At 37.3% G+C, this 19,737-nt stretch overlaps 1 protein-coding gene across 12 annotated transcripts; it reads left to right on the top strand.

Moving 5' to 3' along the window:
- The first annotated feature begins 2,531 nt into the window (after positions 1–2,531).
- On the top strand, positions 2,532–18,769 carry LOC135692662 (uncharacterized). 12 transcript variants are annotated; one of them, XM_065210892.2, is made up of 11 exons: positions 2,532–3,403; positions 5,178–5,411; positions 8,606–9,401; positions 10,003–10,089; positions 10,582–10,668; positions 11,143–11,229; positions 12,714–12,815; positions 14,028–14,120; positions 14,866–14,898; positions 16,378–16,557; positions 17,496–18,769. In XM_065210892.2, exons 2-11 carry the CDS (start codon positions 5,182–5,184, stop codon positions 17,802–17,804), a joined length of 2,004 nt encoding a protein of 667 aa, XP_065066964.2. In that variant the 5' UTR covers positions 2,532–3,403; positions 5,178–5,181; the 3' UTR covers positions 17,805–18,769. The 12 variants fall into 12 exon arrangements, with proteins under 12 accessions (XP_065066964.2, XP_065066968.2, XP_065066967.2 ...); XM_065210896.2 differs by lacking the exon at positions 14,028–14,120 and having other exon boundaries at positions 2,976–3,403; XM_065210895.2 differs by lacking the exon at positions 11,143–11,229 and having other exon boundaries at positions 2,978–3,403.
- The last annotated feature ends 968 nt before the right edge of the window (positions 18,770–19,737 follow it).

The following is a 19,737-nucleotide window of genomic DNA, read 5'->3' as shown; positions in this document are numbered from 1 at the left end:
TTTAAATCCATCATTGTAGTATAACCACAGTTTAATGCAAGACACGATGATGGACCCTATGCAAAACATCCTATGTAAGTATATTGCTGTGTTGAGACGGATGATGTGGTTTGCTGTGTTCAATTCGAGCAAAGCACCTTTGTATTGCGCTTATTGAAATCTAGGCCAGGTTTCTTTGCCATCAACAATCCCTGTCAAAATTTCTTGCAACACCCTTTAGTCAATGAACGATTTTAGAAAATTGAAAGTTTGTCAATTAAGCCTTTTTCTTGAACTATCCGTTAGTACTACATTGGATAAATTTTAAGGCCTGAAAAGCTTGCTGTTCAAGATTGTTTAGAAGGGGAAAGTGGAATGCGACTGCGACTATACGCTGAGAATATATAAAGTAAATGCCCATGGAATGCTGCTGAAAATTCAAGAATGTTACGATTTTTTTCGAAAATGCATCTGCTACAAATAATATTCTGTCCGAAATCAACAACAAACATATAAGAGCTTTAAGAAATATTTTGGTTGTGCAATGAGTACCAGGTTCATTTTGGTCTCCATACAAAATATTTTCGCACGATGAAGTGGGAAGACTTTGAAATGGAGGCCTGATTATCAAAAAACTAGCCATTGGTTTGAGCTACGTAGTTTTTACATAGATTGTGTCAGTGTAACTTCAAAGGGAATAAGGTTGCTCCACATATGCGCACTGTAAAGATGGTGAGTTGGCCCCGTATCCCAAAATAATCATCATAATCATCATCAACATAATCATTATAGTGGTCCGCTAATCGCCATATTAATCGCCATATTCATCGTCATTAATCATCTTAATTAATCATCTTAATTAATCATCGTCATCAATCACCATCATTTTGCGTGTTGGTTGCCGTGTGAGGCAGATGGTCAATGGCCTACATTTTCAATCGCGTACTGTTATCCCGCGTGCTTCGATGTCTACTGTAAAATACTTGATAAAAAGCATGAAAGGCTGCATATTTCTAATGGGATTAAGTTTAAATGAAGATGGTTGGCTAGGATTTCCATTAAATCCCTTGCTAACTGATCTACAAAATTTCGAGCGCAGAAACAGAAAACCGAGCGGAGAAGCGGACCTTCTCAGAAAGACACTCTTCTGCTCCTATCTTCTATTTCTGCGCTCAAATTATGTGACTTTGGTATCCAGGGTATCCATTGAACTGTGTTTATCTGCGTTTATATCCAGATATGATCCAAGCCTTTTCTGATTGCCTTGCACTAGATGCAGGGGCGTCGCTCCATTAATAAAAACCGTGGAATAAGAAACGTCTTGAAATGACCTTGGTTATAACGGATTATAAACAAGCGCATATACCAGTTTGCCTACTCTGGGGTCAAGACTGAAATTAGGTCAAGGGGGGTTTCCAATTTCGAATTTTTAGTCAAACTTTTTAATTAATGAAACAGCGTGCAGAAATAAGGAGCGAGAGCCCCCATTAGATTTACAAAAGAATAATCAAGGTTGGCCACGTCCTTACTAATAGAATTATGATTGTATACAGCGTGAAATTGACTCAGGCCACTCTTAAGTCACAGTGAATTTTCCGAGTTTCTTGTTAGATCAGCCGTTTTCCTTTTACACTTTTTGCAAGAACAATTTTATGTGAACATGAGCCTCAAAAATTGTCAAAAGTTGTTGCTGAGCTACTGTAAAGGTAATTTTGAACATTTTTCATCTCAAAAAAGAAATTTTTTGGCATCTAAGGGTGTTTGTTCGGTAATTTTTCAAACTTGCCGAGAAGTAAAAGGTGCCTCACTCACTTCGTTGGCAAACGTGGCCTGAAAATCTTCTTAAAGCGCAATAGCTAGCAATTCCACTGCCTACACCCTATTAATTTAAAAACAAATTGATTACAATCAAGCTGCAAATTTTCGAAAATAGAAGAAGAGCCGGCCTGAACTGCAATTTACTGTTTCCATGCCCGGTTTCAGGAATTTTTTTTTGGGGGGGGGGTGCAAATTTTTATCTACCGAGTACATTCTGGCAGCAATCAGAATATTTAGCATTGTTAATATTTAAATGACGGGGGACGGGGGCCACAAAATTGAGCCTGGGGGCTAAGACTCAAGTTTAGTGACATAGGAGGAACCACCATGGTTGGGTGAAACGCGAAAGGAATTTTATGAAATTAAGTCTTCTAGAATGGCTAAAAATGCATCTCCCAGACTAAAATTGCCTCTGTTTTTGTCAAATTTCTTGGGATTAATCTTCTTCTGTGATGTTCCTGAAAATCCTCTTCTGGGTCAACGGAAAAATCTGGACTGCAGAACTTTTTAATATCTTTGAATGTTTTTAAAAACTATATGAAGGACAATTTTTCGTCTGAAAATTTTAAAAGATCATCTGCCCGTCAAAGTCCCAATTTTACCGACTAAAATCCCAATTTTACGGACTACAACACCAATTTCCATTCTTGGGGGGGGGGGGGTGTCATTTCCACCACTGATTTCCGTCATCGAGAGCAAACGTTATTTTTGTCATTGCCAACTTTCTTCGCAATTTGTTCAGATGTTCTGGTTTTTAAACACTAATGATCGTAAGACATTATGTAATGATTTTTTGTCACAAACTACCAAAATCCTCATCGTACAGACATTTGTACAGTCGTGGTTTATTGGTCGTTGTTTTATTAAATCCCCCAGTTAAACACATCATCCTTCCAAGCGCAGTTGTCCAAACTGGCCTTAAATAATCTGTTGACATTTTATTGTGCCACGGTTGAATGAAAAATCCCCAGCTAGAGAAAAATCCTCAGCAATTTCGTTTGTTTTACAACCGTCTTTTGAAAATTGGCCTTGAATACCAATTGCATACAATTTCATGCCCGGGGTTCGATTAAATACCTATTTACTTCCATTTTGATCCCATAAATTGCACTAATAAATCAAGCTGGTCTCGCGATTATCTTATAATCGGCTCGCCCAGCTCTTCTCCAATCAAGAATGTTTTCATTAATTACCCATAGCGAATCCTTTGTCGTCGCCCATCAATGGAATGCGATAGTTAGAGCCCTCGTCTGGTGTGTCAGTTTTCCGTGCTCAGGATGGTGGTGGACTTTATCAATTCTCAATAACATTTTGGTTCTGTATAGCCAGTATTTGTTGTTTTTTCGTAGCCAAGGTTTGTTGCACATTTGGCAGGCGGCAGTCATTTCACGGCTCTTAAAAAGTTGCAAAGGCGGTGCCCGGTTTGGAGTCACTTTCTCAAGGAGAAACCTTTGTGAAGTCTGTTTACATTTGAATATTGACATTGCAAAGTATTCACCTGGCCGTCTTTCCTTACTAGTCGGATTGGTTTTCATGGTGTCGTTAAAGTCTTTGACGAAGAAATTTTGCTACTCCAAGAATTCAAGTTAAAGTTTCAAATTTCCAGGTAAACAAACGTTTGTGATTTGCACGATCTGCAGACTAACCGTATTGTAAACGACGTATTCTCGTCCTTGTGTGAAAATTTGATCACGCATTTGAGTTGAGATACATCAACTTTTGTGGTTTGTTACTTTCACATAATGTTCTCGTCGTTTGCACAAGGTCTTTTCTATCAACTAGAGGAACTATACCATAATGGACTAAAAATTATTATCATTCGTATGCAGAAAAACCCCTTTGAGAGTTTTAAGATCCCCCTAGCACGTTAAATTCACCCGTGCATACTAAAACAAATAATTTTCTAATATCTGAAGTATATATTTAGCTTGAAGGGCAATCTTTGTGCTTGTGGATACCATAATGATGTTCGTGGTCGTCGTAATCCTAAATCGTCATTTGATGTCCTGGAGAGGATGCTTGGGAAGAATCTATTGTTTGGTTGTTTGTTATGTAAACAAAGGATTTAGGGTAAAGCATACTTGAGTAATGAATGCTATGGTATGTTTCTCCAAAAGAAAGCATTGAATTCTTATTACTATCATTAATTATCCTATCATTCACCATCAAAGTCATAATGATTATCACCATCTTAATTCAACCACCATCATCATCCATGTCAAAGAAAGGGCATCAAGCGAAACAGAATGAAAATTCATTCATTGAACAAATTGGACCAGCTTTTCAACAAAGTCAATGGTAGGCCAGACAACTGTAAATATTTTCAATAGGAAATAAAATTGAACAGCATTTAGGACAGTAAATGAAAACTAAAACATAAGAAAAATCATCCTTGATAAACACATGGACCATTGCATACAGAGAGGTGCAATTAACAATAGACATTTATTTTGTGGGCTCATCATGAATATGTCAGGGGGTCAGGGGCCAGGCTTGAGGAAGGTTAGAAGGCTTGTAGTCACAGTAATGGTGCTAATTTTGCAAGCGCAAAACCCAAAAGATTGGGTACCAGGGCTGTTATGACCCCTTTGCAATGCTTATCAGGTACAACTACTCACAATTTGACTTACTCGTAGCCAGAATTGACACTTAAAAGATTTGTATACTATTTTCATCATGATCAATAGTCTGTTAATTAGAAGAGATTTTGATATGAATGAGTATGATGTTTCTCGTCATGAAAGTGCAACTACTTATGTATCAATCTTGGATAACAAAACGTCCAGGTGAAGATATATTTCTATTAAAAGGGCTCCAAATCCAGATTATCAAAGATCTTGCATCTCTCAAATTTTATCTAGCCACATAAATTTCACATGAAATAACTATAAGTTGCTTCTCTGTATTCATCCAAATAATCCAATTTTTATGATTCATTATTATTTCACGATTCTAATTAACTTTTTTCTAATACAACTTCTTTTTTCCCTGATTATCGTAAAATAGTTTTTAAGAAGCTTGATATCAACTCCAGATGCCTTATGTGACCACTACTAATTATATAACAAGAGTTTTAGCAGATTGAACTGCTTTATAATTGTTGTTTGATGGCCACAAAATTATTGAATTTAGATCCCTGTTTTTATTGTTACGACGTTAATGCATATAGTACTCCTGTTAACATTTTTTTAAAATGAATATTGAATAAATATGTATAAATATACTTTACCCAATATCTAGATTGCTCTTTAAAACCTTTCTTGGAATTATGTATATGCTGAATATTTTTCTTATTTATTAATCTTGGACTTTCAAGCAAAATTATTTTAGAGGATGGTAAATGGCAAAATTTATGTATATATATGATACGTTATCCACAGCAAAATGTCAAAAGTTGCATCAATAACAATAAGTGCAAAGTCTCGAACAAGGTCTGGATCATATGACACCTCACCAACTGCAACCCATGCACCAAAAAATGGAGTTTATGAGGATACCAACTCAAGTGAACGAAGTCCAGCAAAAACTGTTGGCCTCACCTCAAGTGATAGTGAAGAGGATAAACATTTTCGAAGGAGAGGGAGCAGCAGTAGTGGCAGTCCAGAGAGGAAGAGGTGATTGCATGTATATATTTCATAAAGCTAATATAAAGAATCAGTTTTAAGAGAATCATTATTTGAATTGTTTGTCTGCTGTGCTGCTACTGTCCAGAGCTTTGTCCAAAAATGAACACCTGTAGTTTTTGAACAATAATAAGTTGGTAATTGCCAACTTTTGAAGCAGCATTCTAAGCTAATCATGCAATCAGTTCCTATTTTGTAGGCATTGAGTATTTATTACTTTTTGCTTCATTTATCCAGTTAGAGGCATGCCAATTAAGATGGAAGAGGTACTGACAACATGCAAAATAGGGTGGTGGGCAGAAGTCTAGCAAGGGGGAGGCAAGGGGGGACCCCAATGCTCAGAAAGGTGGTGTCTGAAAAAAGTGCAAATCTGCAAAAAAAGTTAGTACCTCAGGGGGGATTTTGCAGATTTTGCTCCAAGAAGAAAGGACTTAGTTTGAAACTTTTGCGTATTGTTTTTTTTAGATATTTTCTTAAAACTTTAGAAAATCAGTTTTTACACATAGAGCTTCCTTGCCTCACAGTTCAGAATATGAAAATTAGAGGAAATGTATTTTTTTATTTGTTTCTACCTAGCATCCGAAGGTAGTTTGTAGGACACTGAGCTGGTTTTTAGGAAGCTTATGCTTATCAAGCAGTGTCCTGGTCCTTCCTCTCGATTTGACCACACCTCGTGATTCCTATGCCTGGAATTACAGAGAGCTAGGGACTCCCCTCACTCTGGGTGAAAGTTTTGTCATGCTAGGTACTCAAACCACAGACCCTTTGGTCTGTAGTCAGTGCCTCTAACAATTGAGCCATCCTCGCACTGAGAAAATGTGAAAAAAATGCAAAGTAGAATGGGGTCAGATACGAAAAGCTACATGTGATCATTATTGTTTGATTAGCCGACCATTGCTACGTAAAAAAGCCATAGCTTTTTCCAAACACATTTACAAATGAATTTTTTTTTATAGAATTAGAGAATAGAATAGTATTTTTAGAATGGAATTTTTAAGGGTGTGGTCAGCAAAAATTTACCAGACGTAAATCCCTAGAACCCCTGCTGTTGGGCTCCACTTTGCCCCCCCCCCAATCTTTCAACCCTGGCTATGCCACTTATAGAGGTATTGGTTTCAATTATTGTTGGGGTTTGATATTAGCTGTCTGGCATGACCAATTGTTTAATACCCTTTTTAATTCTTTTATAGAGGGTTATTATTCCAGACAGGCAAACCTTGATAATTCTGCAAGAGCTTTTCTAAAATTCAGCTTCCATTGCAGTGCCGTCGGAACGAAACTCATATTGGGGGGGGGGCTGCCCATTGTATTCCTTCTCATTTAGCACAATGTTATGAAGGAAATATACTGAAGTCTGACAATTATTGAGGGGCTCCAGCCCCCCTACCCCCCCCCCCCCCTCCCCTCGGTTCCAATGGGCATGCATTGATACCAATTTCTTAGGGAGTCGGAAATATTTTGGGGTTATACCCTCTTAATCCCTACCCACTATAGGCATGCTACTGCTTACATCTTTGGTGGACTACTGATAAGTGCTTGTATAGTAAACAAAATTTTTGAAGGAAATGAAGTCACATAAAACCACCCATTATTATAGTTTAACAAGAAACAGCATTCTTCCAAAAAGTCAAATGGAGCACTGATATTCCTTACTCACAATTTGATGCAGGTCCATTAATATTCATGCATTGTCTCCATATAAACTAAGCTTATTTTTATGATGAAAAATTTTCCTATTTAGTACTTCCTAATTGCCTTAAGCTTTCTTTCTTAATCATCCAATGTCATTTTGCGTACACCAAAGTAAAGATTTCAGGTCATCCTCAACCTAATATATCATTTCAAAGTAAATCTCATTTTGTTCGTTCGATCATGCTATAAAGAGATTGAGCAAGCTAAGCTGTTCCAGTCATGCTTCATAGTCTAGACTGTCGTTATTTAAAATCATTATTCTCTCTCACCCTGGCCATTTTTGGACTGTCTCACTCATCAGTGCAGTTGATAGACTAAAGGATATGTTTTAGTATATGTTGATTAAATCACACAAGGGAACAGTTTTCAGCAGCAGAGACGATATGTTTTGAATTTATATCGACGAAGGTAACAGTACATTTTCTTCCTAGACGTTAATGAGTCAAGTTCGCTCATTTTAAGTCATCATGGAAAAGATGAAGAAAGCCTCTAAGTCATTATAAGTTATCATTAATTTATTAGGAGGTTCTCCGTTTTCTTTATGATTGTAAATTTGGTTTGAAATCATTTCAGGAAAGATGAACGTTTCTGGAAAGTTTATCTGGTTTTCTAGAAATGTCTGGTGTTTCCTTAAGACTTTTTTTCTTATTTCTAGTTTTAGTTATTTTTAATGTGATCTTTATAGATTTAGAAAATTATTCTAGTCTTGTTACAATGAACGCAGTTTGTCGTATATCTTCTCTTGAAATAAGTTTACATGGTTGATCGAAGTATCTTCGTTGACTTTGCAACACCCCATTGAAGAGATCTCCTGGAGCAGGAACCTTTAAGCTGGATAGGTTTGTCGCCATATGGTGCTATAATGTGACAAATTTGGAAGATTATTAATTAACATGAACTCATTTGGTATAAGTTTATATTCAGTGTCATTGTCGAATGACATTTTTTATTTTTTATTTATATCTATTATGCTTCAAACTATTTGTTAATCTTAAACTTTTTAAACTTAAAGTTTTTTCTGAATGCGTTCAAAAGAACGGATTTGTAAAGGTTTTCAGGAAATTTCAATTTTGAACTTTAACTAAAAGGACTTTTCAGTGTTATATGTGTGAATGACGAAATCAATCTATACTTTCTATGAAAGATTTAATTAAATGCTAAATGTAAAGGTGAAAACGTTTCGTTTATTTTCTTTTTCGTGAATTTATGATGTGTCGAAATATACGTCGTACCGATTAAAGGTTGCGCGAATATTTTGTTGTTTGCAATTATGAAATCAAATTTGACGAAAAGTAGTGCTTCATTTACGTTTAAATTTCTCTAAATGTCTGGTACAGGCCTAAATACACGAAGGATATTTCATTTTCTAAGGATTTTTCGTTTCGATGGTAGCTTTTTCGCGATTACCTTTTTCATGTGGCCTGCTAACGTTATTTGAAGGTTGGTAGCATATAAAAAATTCAATAACGAGTAAATTCTTTGATTCTTTTTAGGCAAACGAGTTCAAGAAGCTATGACACGTACGACCAAGAACGAGGATTGATACATGCTGGTCGAAGCGGGAAAATGTCGTCACGTCAACGCACGCTAGAACAAGAACTTAACACAGAAGACCCATCGTTTGTCACAAGTAGCGATGATGCTTTGGCTAGTTCAGACGATGGCCTGGAAGATAATTTCATACCAAGAAAGCATTCGGGCCAGTATTATGTGGCGAAAGGCAGCAGCGAAAGTGAACATGAAGAGGGAGGTAACATATACCGTAAAAAGAATATCGAGCCACCGCGTGCAAAGTCTGAACCTGCGGGAACTCGCGTGAAATCCGCGACTGGAAAACTTTTTGACAATTATGAAAGAGACCAGTCATTTGATAACCTTTCCGAAGGGGAGCGTGATATTGAGAAGCCAAAGACATCAGTGTCGATCTTAAAGGCTGCTTACTCTCAGCAAGCAGTTGAGACGAAGCCACTGGACAGGTACAAAGTAGACGAGGAGCTGGAGCAAATAAAGTACACAATGCAGGCAAGGGGTATGATGGAAAACGAGGATTCCGATGACGGAGGACGCAAACAGGAGACTGAGAGAGAAGTGCTGTATAGAAAACCAATAAGTAGCATCAAGGACCGTTTCTTTGCAGCAGCAAGTGGGCGCAAGGTGAGATCGAGTAGCGACAGTGAAGATGATGTTGAAGATGATGGCAAAAAGGAGGAGGTTGTTCCGGCACCTCAGCGCGTTAATGAAATGAAAAATCAGTGGCAGAAAAAGGGAAATTGGGAAGACAGGAACAAGGTGAATCTTCGCTATTACTCTTCGCTGCAGCTTTCTTGTTTATACTGTTGTTCTGCTGTAGCTAGTGGAACTCAATGCGGTCATCGTTTTTTATGCAGTGTTAGCGTTAGATACAAAAGAAATTCGCCCGCCAGTCTAAATTTCCCACTTGAATCTAATATAGTGCAAAGGCGGATCCAGAGCAAATTTGCAGGAGGGGCAGTTGGTAGTGGAGGCGCTGAAAAATTTTCAAAAATTGGTGACGAGTGCTCGCTGTATACAATAATTTCTGACCCTAACTACTGACAGAAGGCTCTCTATTCACTTTGTAAGGGATTTATCACAATATTTGTTGTATACTTTGAGGTAATCCTTTAAGTAAATTAACCGATATGTCTCAGAAACTTTTCACCTGATTCTCATTCTTCAAAAGAGGCGCACAATTTCCAACATAGGGGCGCCAGACTTGCTTTAACTTGGTGAGGGAGGAGCCCCTAGTTGCCCCCCTTTAAATCCGCCACTGATTTAGTGCCTTTTTCATTCGAGTATGGCTTTGTAATTTACTGCCAGGGGTAACCGTAAAATTGAGTACGCCTGATACAATATGTCAATGCTTTCTTAGGATAGCATCGAAGAAATCTGTGTACCAGTGAGGTATGTTTTTGCAATGAAAGAGCGGTGGATGCAGCCGACGCATTGGTATTATGAGGTATACCATGGCCACATGACTCGGACCTCAGAGACATCGGAAACAAGGGGTCAAATATCCCAAGGGGTCCAAGGGGTACACCCTTCAATGTTTGCATAGGTATACGCTAGTCGGAACATTGCTTTTTCAGCCACCCCTCGTCCCCTCCCCCTCTTCCTCTGAACAGTCCGCTGTCTCTGGGTTTCCTGTTTTCAGCGTGGTATTTGCTGTTGAGACAGTAAGCAAAAAGTTGTTTGAAGATTAGTGTTTCAAAATACAGGTATGCAAATCGGATCTTGTGAGGAGAAGATGTTTCTAGAGATAGCTAGGTTCACTCGCTGCTCCGCTGAGGTCGACTATGTTGTATCGACAGATATTTAAGACATAAAGCATCTTCAAAAAGTCTACAACATAGAAGTGTTTATGCTATGTGTCAATGACTTATTTCTCACATCTAAAAAGAAATGATTTAAAAACCGAGAATCCTTATGGCAAATTTTGATACTGATTTAGGTGGAGAAAGATGAAATCACAGTGCCTTCACAGAGCGTTTCTGAAATGAAGTCTGAATGGCAGAGACCCCGTGTTTGGGAATACGAGGTAACTCGGTGGATGTAGAAGTGCCATAGCTTAGACATTTGTGTAAATTAACATATCATTTTGTCAAATTGCAGTTATTTTGGGACAAGCTAGGCCGGGCAGTATAGAATTGCATTTCAGATGATTGCTTGACAGATTTACCAACGGTCGCATCGGTTAAGCATGCTTACCGTTTTCCTCTGAGTGCATACTTTTTCTATATAAACATCTATTCAATACTCGTTTTGCTATTTCCTCATCTTTTCTGTCCTGATCTATTTCTTCGTCTCTACATCCAAGCCACTTCCTTTCGCACCCGAAGTGCTGTCAGTGCTATCTATAAGCTGTTTCTTTAACCCTCTTGTTTTGGTTCTGAGACCTCTACATGCCCTGCTTTGTCGTGATGTCAATCACGTGGTGTATTTCTTTTTTTCACCATAACACTGCCATCTATAAAGCCTAGTAGTTGCCTGCTAAATTTGCGTATTTCTTCAGGGAAACAAAGAGGAAATCGATGTATCTCCCCAGACCGTTCTTGCCTTGAAATACCAATGGCAACAGCCAAGGGTCTCAAAAAATGAGGTAGCGTTTCATGGATTTTCTTTCAAGCTTGAACTTCTTGGTCCTGTCGTTTTAAGTGACTTCTGCAAAACTCATTAATTACATACCCGGGGTTGGGGTAATTAATAGAATTAATACTGGGGTAGGGGTAACTTCCACATGCACTGGTACAGGTGTGCCATTTTTGAAGTACCTTTTTCAAGTAGAAAAATATTTTCGCGTATCGATTTGGGTAAAATAAAACATAATAGTTATAAATTTTGGGTTAATTTTTAGGATGACTTTAAGTATCATCTTTTAAAGAAGGGTAATATGTTTTTATTTACTTGATTGAGCATTGAATGTTAATCTCAAATTTGAATTTATAAATTTTCGGGAATGTTTTCCTATTTCAAACTGGCACATCCACGTCAACCTTCTTTTCAAGTTCCACCTCCTTTTCAAGTTCCCCAAACTATCAATGGCAGACTTAATATCAGACTCAATATTAATATCAATACTTTACTGCTTGCATTTAAATCTATGTTGGCTAATTTGCTTTATTATTATTCAGTTTGAATAACATTTGCCACACAATATTCAATTAGGAGGATGGCATATATTTGATTCTACCAAACCTATGACCTCCCTCGATCCAAATGTTTAGGTTTATTTTATTCAAAAATCTACATTTTTTCTATTCTGGCTGACAAAGTCTGTTTTGTCGTATATCACAACCTAGCATGTCATTCTATGCGATTGTGTCACAGATCATAGCTCCCAGCCATATTATGCCGTGCCATATACTACCATTTCATACCGCAACATGCAATACCATACCATAACATAACATACCATATCGTACGATATCAATCCATACCTAACCATACCATACCATACCATACCATACCATACCATACCATACCATACCATACCATACCATACCATACCATACCATACCATACCATACCATACCATACCATACCATACCATACCATATCTAGACCATACCATACCATATCTAGACCATACCTTACCCTACCATACCATACCAAACCATACCACACCATACCTTACCCTACCATACCATGCCATGCCATGCCATGCCATGCCATGCCATGCCATACCATACCGTAACATAACAAAACATAACATAACATACCTAGACCATACCATACCATATCTATACCTATATCTTTACCTATACCGATACCTTTACCTATACCTATGCCTATACTTATACCTTTGTCATACAGTTCAATGCACTAATAATTGTTTTATTAAGCTCTTAATGGCATTTATTTATTCGAGAAACCATACCGTACCGTACTGCATTATACCATGTCATATTAAGTGATGCCATACCATCTTTTACGGTGCTTTGCGATACCATGAGGTGCATACGTTACTGTGTAAAGTATAAACCACACCAAATTACTGACCAAAATGAGCAAATGATTTTTGATTGTCAAGTGTGATACATTTATCAATCAATCAAGATGCATTTTGAAACCTTGTTTCTGCAGGAAAACAAACAGCAAGTCGTTCTTTCTGAGGACGGCGTAACGAAAATGAGACAGGTTTGGTCTCAGGTTGAGAATTTACTGGATGATGTCGATGGAAATAAGGTATAGCGTGAAGTGATTCGATGTATTGAAGATAGAGTGATCTTTGTTGTGTGATTTGGGTGATTCGAGTGATCGTAAATCGAGTGATTTGCAACTTTGGGAATTGATAACTTTGGCGTAGATATGTTTGGTAGTCCCAGTTTTTGTTATATCTCTGAATAAATTGAAGATCAATTCGATTCTAACGATTGAAATTTAAAAAAAGCACAAAGTAACTTCAGTTTGAAGGGAAGAGAAGGAAATAAAGTCGAAGTAAAAGTAGCAGGGTTAAATACTTTGTTGGCGGTTAATGATAATTTTTGTAATCAAGAAAAGATCTACATCGGCTAACTAATATTGAATAATATTTTTGGCAGCATACCAACAATAAGATAATAATATAACAGTGATAGTGGTTACTATCGATAGTATTGCTGCTTTTGGTACTGTTATCAATGGTAATTGTTTTAGTAACGATGTAGAGTCGTATAATTCACAGATGGCTAAGCTTTGACATGGCAGCATGTAGAGAATATCATCTAAAAGAGGTTAAATAGATTGAATTACAGTAAAGATTATGCTTGTCCTACACCGAACAAATGATGACGTCAGCTAACGATAATGATAATACTGAATGTGATGGCGAAGTTATGATGGTATGATGAATTGAATTGTGATAAATTGTAAAATTGGTACAGTGTTGCCTGTGGTGGCTAGTATGTAGTTGAATAAAGCAATGTTTGTGCGAAGTGATGTAAAATGCATTAACGATATTCAATAATACCAAATTAAGTTGCAACTCAAGATATTAAAACTGAATATGATATTGGTTCAGTAAATCTTGCTACTGTTGTAAGTTTGATGCTTTCAATTTTTTACCGATTACCATTACAATTTTTTACAATTTTTAAATTTTAAAGAAGCTTTCTTTACCCTGGATGAAAAGTGTTCAAATTAAAAGAAATGAAAGAGTTTATTGTAATCAAGCAGTAACATATTAGTGCAATATTGCTGAAAAGGGGCGAAGACACTCTAAATTTAAATAACACCCAATTACATACATTCATTCGAAATAATCCTCTTAACGGGTTTTATAATACTTGCACTGAGAGTGTACAGAAAAATGTTACTAAATTAGATAGCGCCAGATTAAAAGCATGTGATTAATGTATGTGCGTTTTCCCTCATTTCATAATCAAAATTGGAAAAAAATATTTTAAAATGTTTCCTCAGGAGAACCGGGAAGAGATTATAGCACCAGTTAAGCCTGTCCGTGAAATGAAAATCAGTTGGCAGCAAGGCGAGCCATGGATAGAAAGCGAAAAGGTTTGTCAAGTGCTAGGTACCCAAACCTCACCTTTCTTACCTTGCCGCCCCAAAATCCTTTCTGTCATAGTACCCCTTCAAATTTCTGTAACACCTCTCCTCCTAACGTACTTTTTTGACCGAAGGTCGTATTTTTAAAAGGTCTAGTAGTTTGGTGTGATAAAGCAAGCAATATTTATATTGAATAAGCATTGTTCATCAACGTCACTGAGGCGATATTCTTATGTTTGACATCATCAAATTTTTGTGCTGTTTACAACTTTTCACGAGTCGTGCGTGGTTTGAATACACTAACCTTTATGACTACGGTATTGCCTTGTAAAATCCACCTTTGTGTGATTTTGGAAGTGAAATGAGCTTATGGCTTGCTCATTTTAAGAATGAAGTAGGGCCTGTTGTCAGCAGTATGAATACCTTACTGTTACCTTTCCTCTTGAAAGCCTTTTTTATTGTCGCTTCCGTCCTATATCAACAGCGACTTAGAGTTTTAGCTTGGGAATTAAATTGTTGTTCCTAAGTATCTTGTTTTCACCAACTTCAATCCTTTAGGAACTGTGTGATTTAAGAGACAATGTGTTATTGGGTTGTAAGTTCCATCGTATTAGAATCCCAGACCGGCTGTTACGGCTAGGACTGTGCCATGGAGCACACATCTGCTGTTTTTTGTGGTGCTGTGTGCGAGTGAACAGTTTGCTAGTATTCTATTGCAGGTATTATAAGTAAAAAGGTAAACATTTCTTTACAGAGTTTATTAGATGCTGAAAAGGCACTTGAAGACGTAAGTACTGTTCACTTCGTTGGTGTGACATAACGGCGCGATTGGGATCGTGGATTCTGCATTCTTGCCATACTAATTTTTTATCTAGTCTCTAGCCAGGTGTCGTCCTTCATTGTCCGATCGACCATCCCTGTCCCTACTATTCGCGTACAGTAATCTCACTCTTCTGAAAAGCTGCTTTTATTTATAAAGAAGATTTATTTAGTCATTACATAAATAAGCTGGGCTCCGGTCTAACAAACACCGAAGTTGGATCAGAGCATGCGGGATCGGAGCATGGACTCGAAAAATTAGTACTTTGCAAAACAAGTTTGTTTATTTTGGAATACTAATACGTGAAGCATGAGTGTTGGCAACGTCCTTGGTCATGAATATAATCATTACCATTTATCAAGATTCTTATATCGAGACAACACAGCGATCACGGACACTACTTGTCTTATAGGCTACTCGTAATGTGAGTAAATCCTACTCAAAGGCCGTCTGAAGCGGGGGGTTTGGGGGGCTTGAACCCACTCCAAGTAATTGTCAAACTGTGGTATATTGTCTTTATAAAAGTGTACTAAACGAGAAGCAATACAATTGACAGCCCCCGACCTCTCTTCAAGACGAACTGCTTTGCATTTCCCATGAACTGTCCTCAAAACATTCCAACTCCCGGTATCTCGAACATTTGTTAACTCGAACCATTTGGATGTTCGAGTTATGGAGATCACACTTTCGAGAATTTTTTGAATGTTTTTTTCAAAGTTAATTTCTATGTAGAGAGAGAAGGTAAATCTGAGATAACGAATTGTTTCAACTATAAATAAAATAATTAAGGGAACCTTAATTTGGTTCAGAGCTGCCCTTAGTTTGGATCCGTAAGATCAGCCCCGCCCTTAAGGCAGGCCTTGGTTAAAGCTTATTTCTGCGTATCCGACTCTACTTAAATATATTGTTATGGAAAGGCAAAGACAAGACAAAATACAATTGATTATTTTTCCGGAACGTGTTTCATCTTTTCAACGAGGAATGATCAGCCTATTTTTTTTTATCTACTTATCTTCAGCTTAGCACTGATCTGCAGGATTATTTGCTTTAGAACAGAATATGTTCACAGGGTCGTTTTGCACATGCGCATCATCATTCAAAGCCTTTGCGGAAAGTTTAAGAGTTTGTTCGGGAGATGAATCATGCCTGTCTTCCAGACATACACTAGCCCCCGTTTCGGGGTCATTTTGCACATGCGCATTATCACTTAAAGCCCTGGCAGGAAGTTCAAGAGTTGTGCGGTCCCAGACAACAGCCATGCGAATACTGTTATTAATGCGCGTGTGCAATGATTCTGCAGCACTGATTGGTTAAAGACGGTATTGTTTCGAAAAAAGGACTAAAGGTTTTGGCTCCTGAACAAGAATCCATGGCTGAAAATCAGTACCTTGCTTTAACACATCTGCTTTCAACCTGGCTCTTCATAGTTTTTTAAAATTTTTACAGATAAATGCTCGTGATGAAATCGATGTTTGTCAAGTTGGAAGTGCTCGAAATGCATTTAAAGAACTCGAGAATCGTCGAGATGGCACCTCCGTTGTAAACAAGCCTCGGGTGAATAAAATTGCTGATCCGAAACAAATCATGGAAGCGAGACGGCAAAAGACATACGGTGATGGCTCTGAGGTATTCTGTTCATTGTTTGTTTATTTTTCGTTGAAGTCGTAGTTGAAGCGAAAAACAAACTGTTTTTTAACTACATGAAAATGACTGAAAAATTTTTCTATGTTACTTGGTTAGAAGTCTATTATTTTTTTGCCACAAAGATTCAAAGCAAACATTCCGGGAAAGAAGTTATTGCTAATCTGTGTCAACGATTGTTTCATTTGCGAAACTTAGCATCTAGTGGGAAGTTGTAAAAATCAAATAAGAAACTGATTAAAAAACAGATCAGATTAGAAACCCTATATGTTTTTCCGTCAAAGCATGCAAATTTCTATTTTACTGGGCCTTTGTTTTATTCCTTTTATATAATTATCATCACCTATCGTTGCCAGTAGTAAGGACATATGAATGTTACTGAACTGCAATAATCACGAAATATAACTTACTTTGGCCTTCCATATATTTTTGCATCGTTTTTGTTTTTTATATTTTTGTTACCTTGTTTAAGTTTGACTCCTTTTCTACGTTTATATATCTATGTATACAGCTAATCCATCCAAATTGGATCTGCTAAAATCAATAAAAAGAAGAAGATTATTGCATGTAAGAAAGAACATAAACAGGAAAGGATGTTCACCGGATTCTGTGAATGATGCAATGTTTCATGTTATAATAAGCAGAAGCCCTGTTAGACGGGCTGAAATATTATTTTAAGATTTGATTTATTTTCTCTAATTTACAACATATTGGGTTCTTGTCGTTTTGTCTTTCGCTTTGTTCCTACCTTTTCTTATAAAATAATATTTTTTATAATTTGTGTAAAACTTGCTTATCACAGTCAAAAAGATACAAAAATGTACAACTTTATGAGCCATTTATAGTGGAAAAAAATGCGGTTTCATCTCAATTTGACAATGGAAGGGCACTTCGGATTTCTTATAGCGATTATCTTCCTTTAGATTGATGGTATGGTGCGCCGTGAAGGACAGGACGAGCTCTCTACCGTTGAATTTGACCTCAGTCAGATCCAAGCTGCAAAGCACACCTTCAAGACATTGACGGTATCCAACGACAGCGAAATGAAGAGCACACGAAGGCCTTCGATGAAACTTATTAAGCAAGAGGATGTTGGCAAAACAATGGATGCCCATCGGAGAAAAGTCACCGCCGAAGACTTCGATGATTATGCAGAGCATATTAAACCAAATGGAACCCATGCATCTGCGCAGTACGTGAATGGTGAGCCTACGCAGCTGGAAGATGCTTAATTGGTCTAAAATTTAGACCAACTCACGTAACTGTACTTAACGATAAGCTAATTTATTACTTGGACCTAACATTTTAGTGTTTAGTTGCTCCGATAAGTAGTGATGATTTCATGGCAGCTTACCTCATGAAATATCGATTTACCGAAGAAGGACACTTGTCCCTATTCCCCGTGAAGCAGTCTTTATCGAAGTTTGCACCAAATTGGGCTATTTATCTGGAAAATGGTGCTGGTGGCTAGAACGAGGATCATAAAGCCCCTATAGGCAAAATGCTCCACCCCTTTCTCGGTTTTATTTCGAGCAGATTTTAGTGTTTTTTGACTGATATGCGCACACTTATTGTTTACAGTGAGAAGAGCTGCCCGGACTGTGGTCTAAAATTGACGGTAATAGCTGTGCTAGATGTAGAAATGAATATGAAAGCCTTTATTTTGCCTCCAACGCGATCCATCTATTGCTTCAAAATGGCACCCCATCTCTCGAAAATGGCCTCCGAGATTGTTTCTCACCCCTTAACTTTGATCAGGCAAACAGATTTTATGCAAGGTTTGATGCCTACCAGACGAGATGATCCGCTGAGCACAGTAGATAGTTGAAATTGATTGTATTGATGATTGTATGGTAATTTCATTTTTATTTTCCAGTCAGTTATCAAGCAGAAAACTTCGTCGCTCGACATTCTTTCATCAGTTCCCTGTGCTTTGCCACGTTTTAGAGACATTTAGTGCTTAAGCCTAATTTGTCTCTCAAAAGAGATCAAGACCAAAATTAATTCTAGAGTAGCCGTATCATGTTTCGCAGTTTAGAAAATCCACTGATTTTTGTTACAGATTTTCAAGCTTTAGGTTTATTTTAATTACTTGGCTATTTTATTAAATCCTTCTAAACTGATGTTTTTGATTTAGCAGATCTAGCGATAGTTTTAGAGATTGTAGAATTATTAAAGAGATACATTTTTCCTTTCAGACCAGCTTGTTTTATTTTGAACATTCTACCTTCAGTTGATGTTTGGTGTGAAACACCCACATTGACGTAGAGTTCATGATGTATAATTGGTTAGTTTAAGGTCTTACATCTCGCGTAGGTACAAAGGTCAGCATATCTTTTTGAACTTCGAGTTGAGCTACCTATCGATAGGTTTACCTACCTAGTGTTTGCAAAGTACTTTATGGTAAAAGCATTTTTGTAGTCATGATATCTCAAAGATCTTTGTAAAGAATAAATACCTATCTTTTTTAGACCAATTAAGAGCATTGTGGAATTCTGCAACTGTTTTTCTGTATGCAGCTCAAAATTTGGGTAGTTAGAGGCCTGTGCAAACGATACATTGCTTAAACGTAGACGGGTCTTGTATGCGAGATCTCTTTGCTCAGTAATGTCGAATAACATTTCATTTTTGCACATAATTCTTTTTTGCTCTCCATGTTTTTTTGCTTTGTTTCCGAGCTCCAGGCAAATCAAAAATCGGATTTTTATGTTTTCCTTGCGTCTATGCTTTTTCCGTGGCATTTAATGTGCTGTTAAAATTAAGGAGCTATTATTTATGTTTTGGTACCGCGTTGCGATTAATAGGGGTCCAGAGATTGGAAACTTTAGGAACTACATAGGTCTTGAGCTAGGACTTGATGAAAAGGCGTCTAATGAATAATCGTGTTATGCCGATTTCTCGAAGTTTATGACGACTTAAACGATTCTTTTCTCGCATATTTTTAAATACATTGAAGTGATGGATAAGATATTTGGGACGATTCGCCCCTTGAACACAGGCACCAACCAAACACCATCCTGCTTACAGTAACAACGACCATCAAAATTTTAATGCTTGACAACATTCCACAGTGGTTGAAGTTTGTTAGAACAATACGGACAACCTTAGTTTAGCTCTAACCCAGCCATCATCAATTCCATTTCTTTAAAAGAAATGACGATAATT

This window comes from Rhopilema esculentum, chromosome 3 (genome assembly GCF_057945365.1).
Source record: "Rhopilema esculentum isolate cy_ngs chromosome 3, ASM5794536v1, whole genome shotgun sequence".
Taxonomy (NCBI): domain Eukaryota; kingdom Metazoa; phylum Cnidaria; class Scyphozoa; order Rhizostomeae; family Rhizostomatidae; genus Rhopilema; species Rhopilema esculentum.
The sequence above is the reverse complement of the archived record's forward strand: the minus strand, read 5'-3'. Positions and strand labels throughout refer to the sequence as shown.

Excerpts from the sequence above, each read along its gene's own strand:
- LOC135692662 (XM_065210892.2), top strand. The coding sequence starts at position 5,182 with ATGTCAAAAGTTGCATCAATAACAATAAGTGCAAAGTCTCGAACAAGG. Across the intron at positions 10,090-10,581 it reads CGACGCATTGGTATTATGAG|GTGGAGAAAGATGAAATCAC; the intron begins GTATACCATGGC and ends ATACTGATTTAG. Across the intron at positions 16,558-17,495 it reads CATACGGTGATGGCTCTGAG|ATTGATGGTATGGTGCGCCG; the intron begins GTATTCTGTTCA and ends ATCTTCCTTTAG.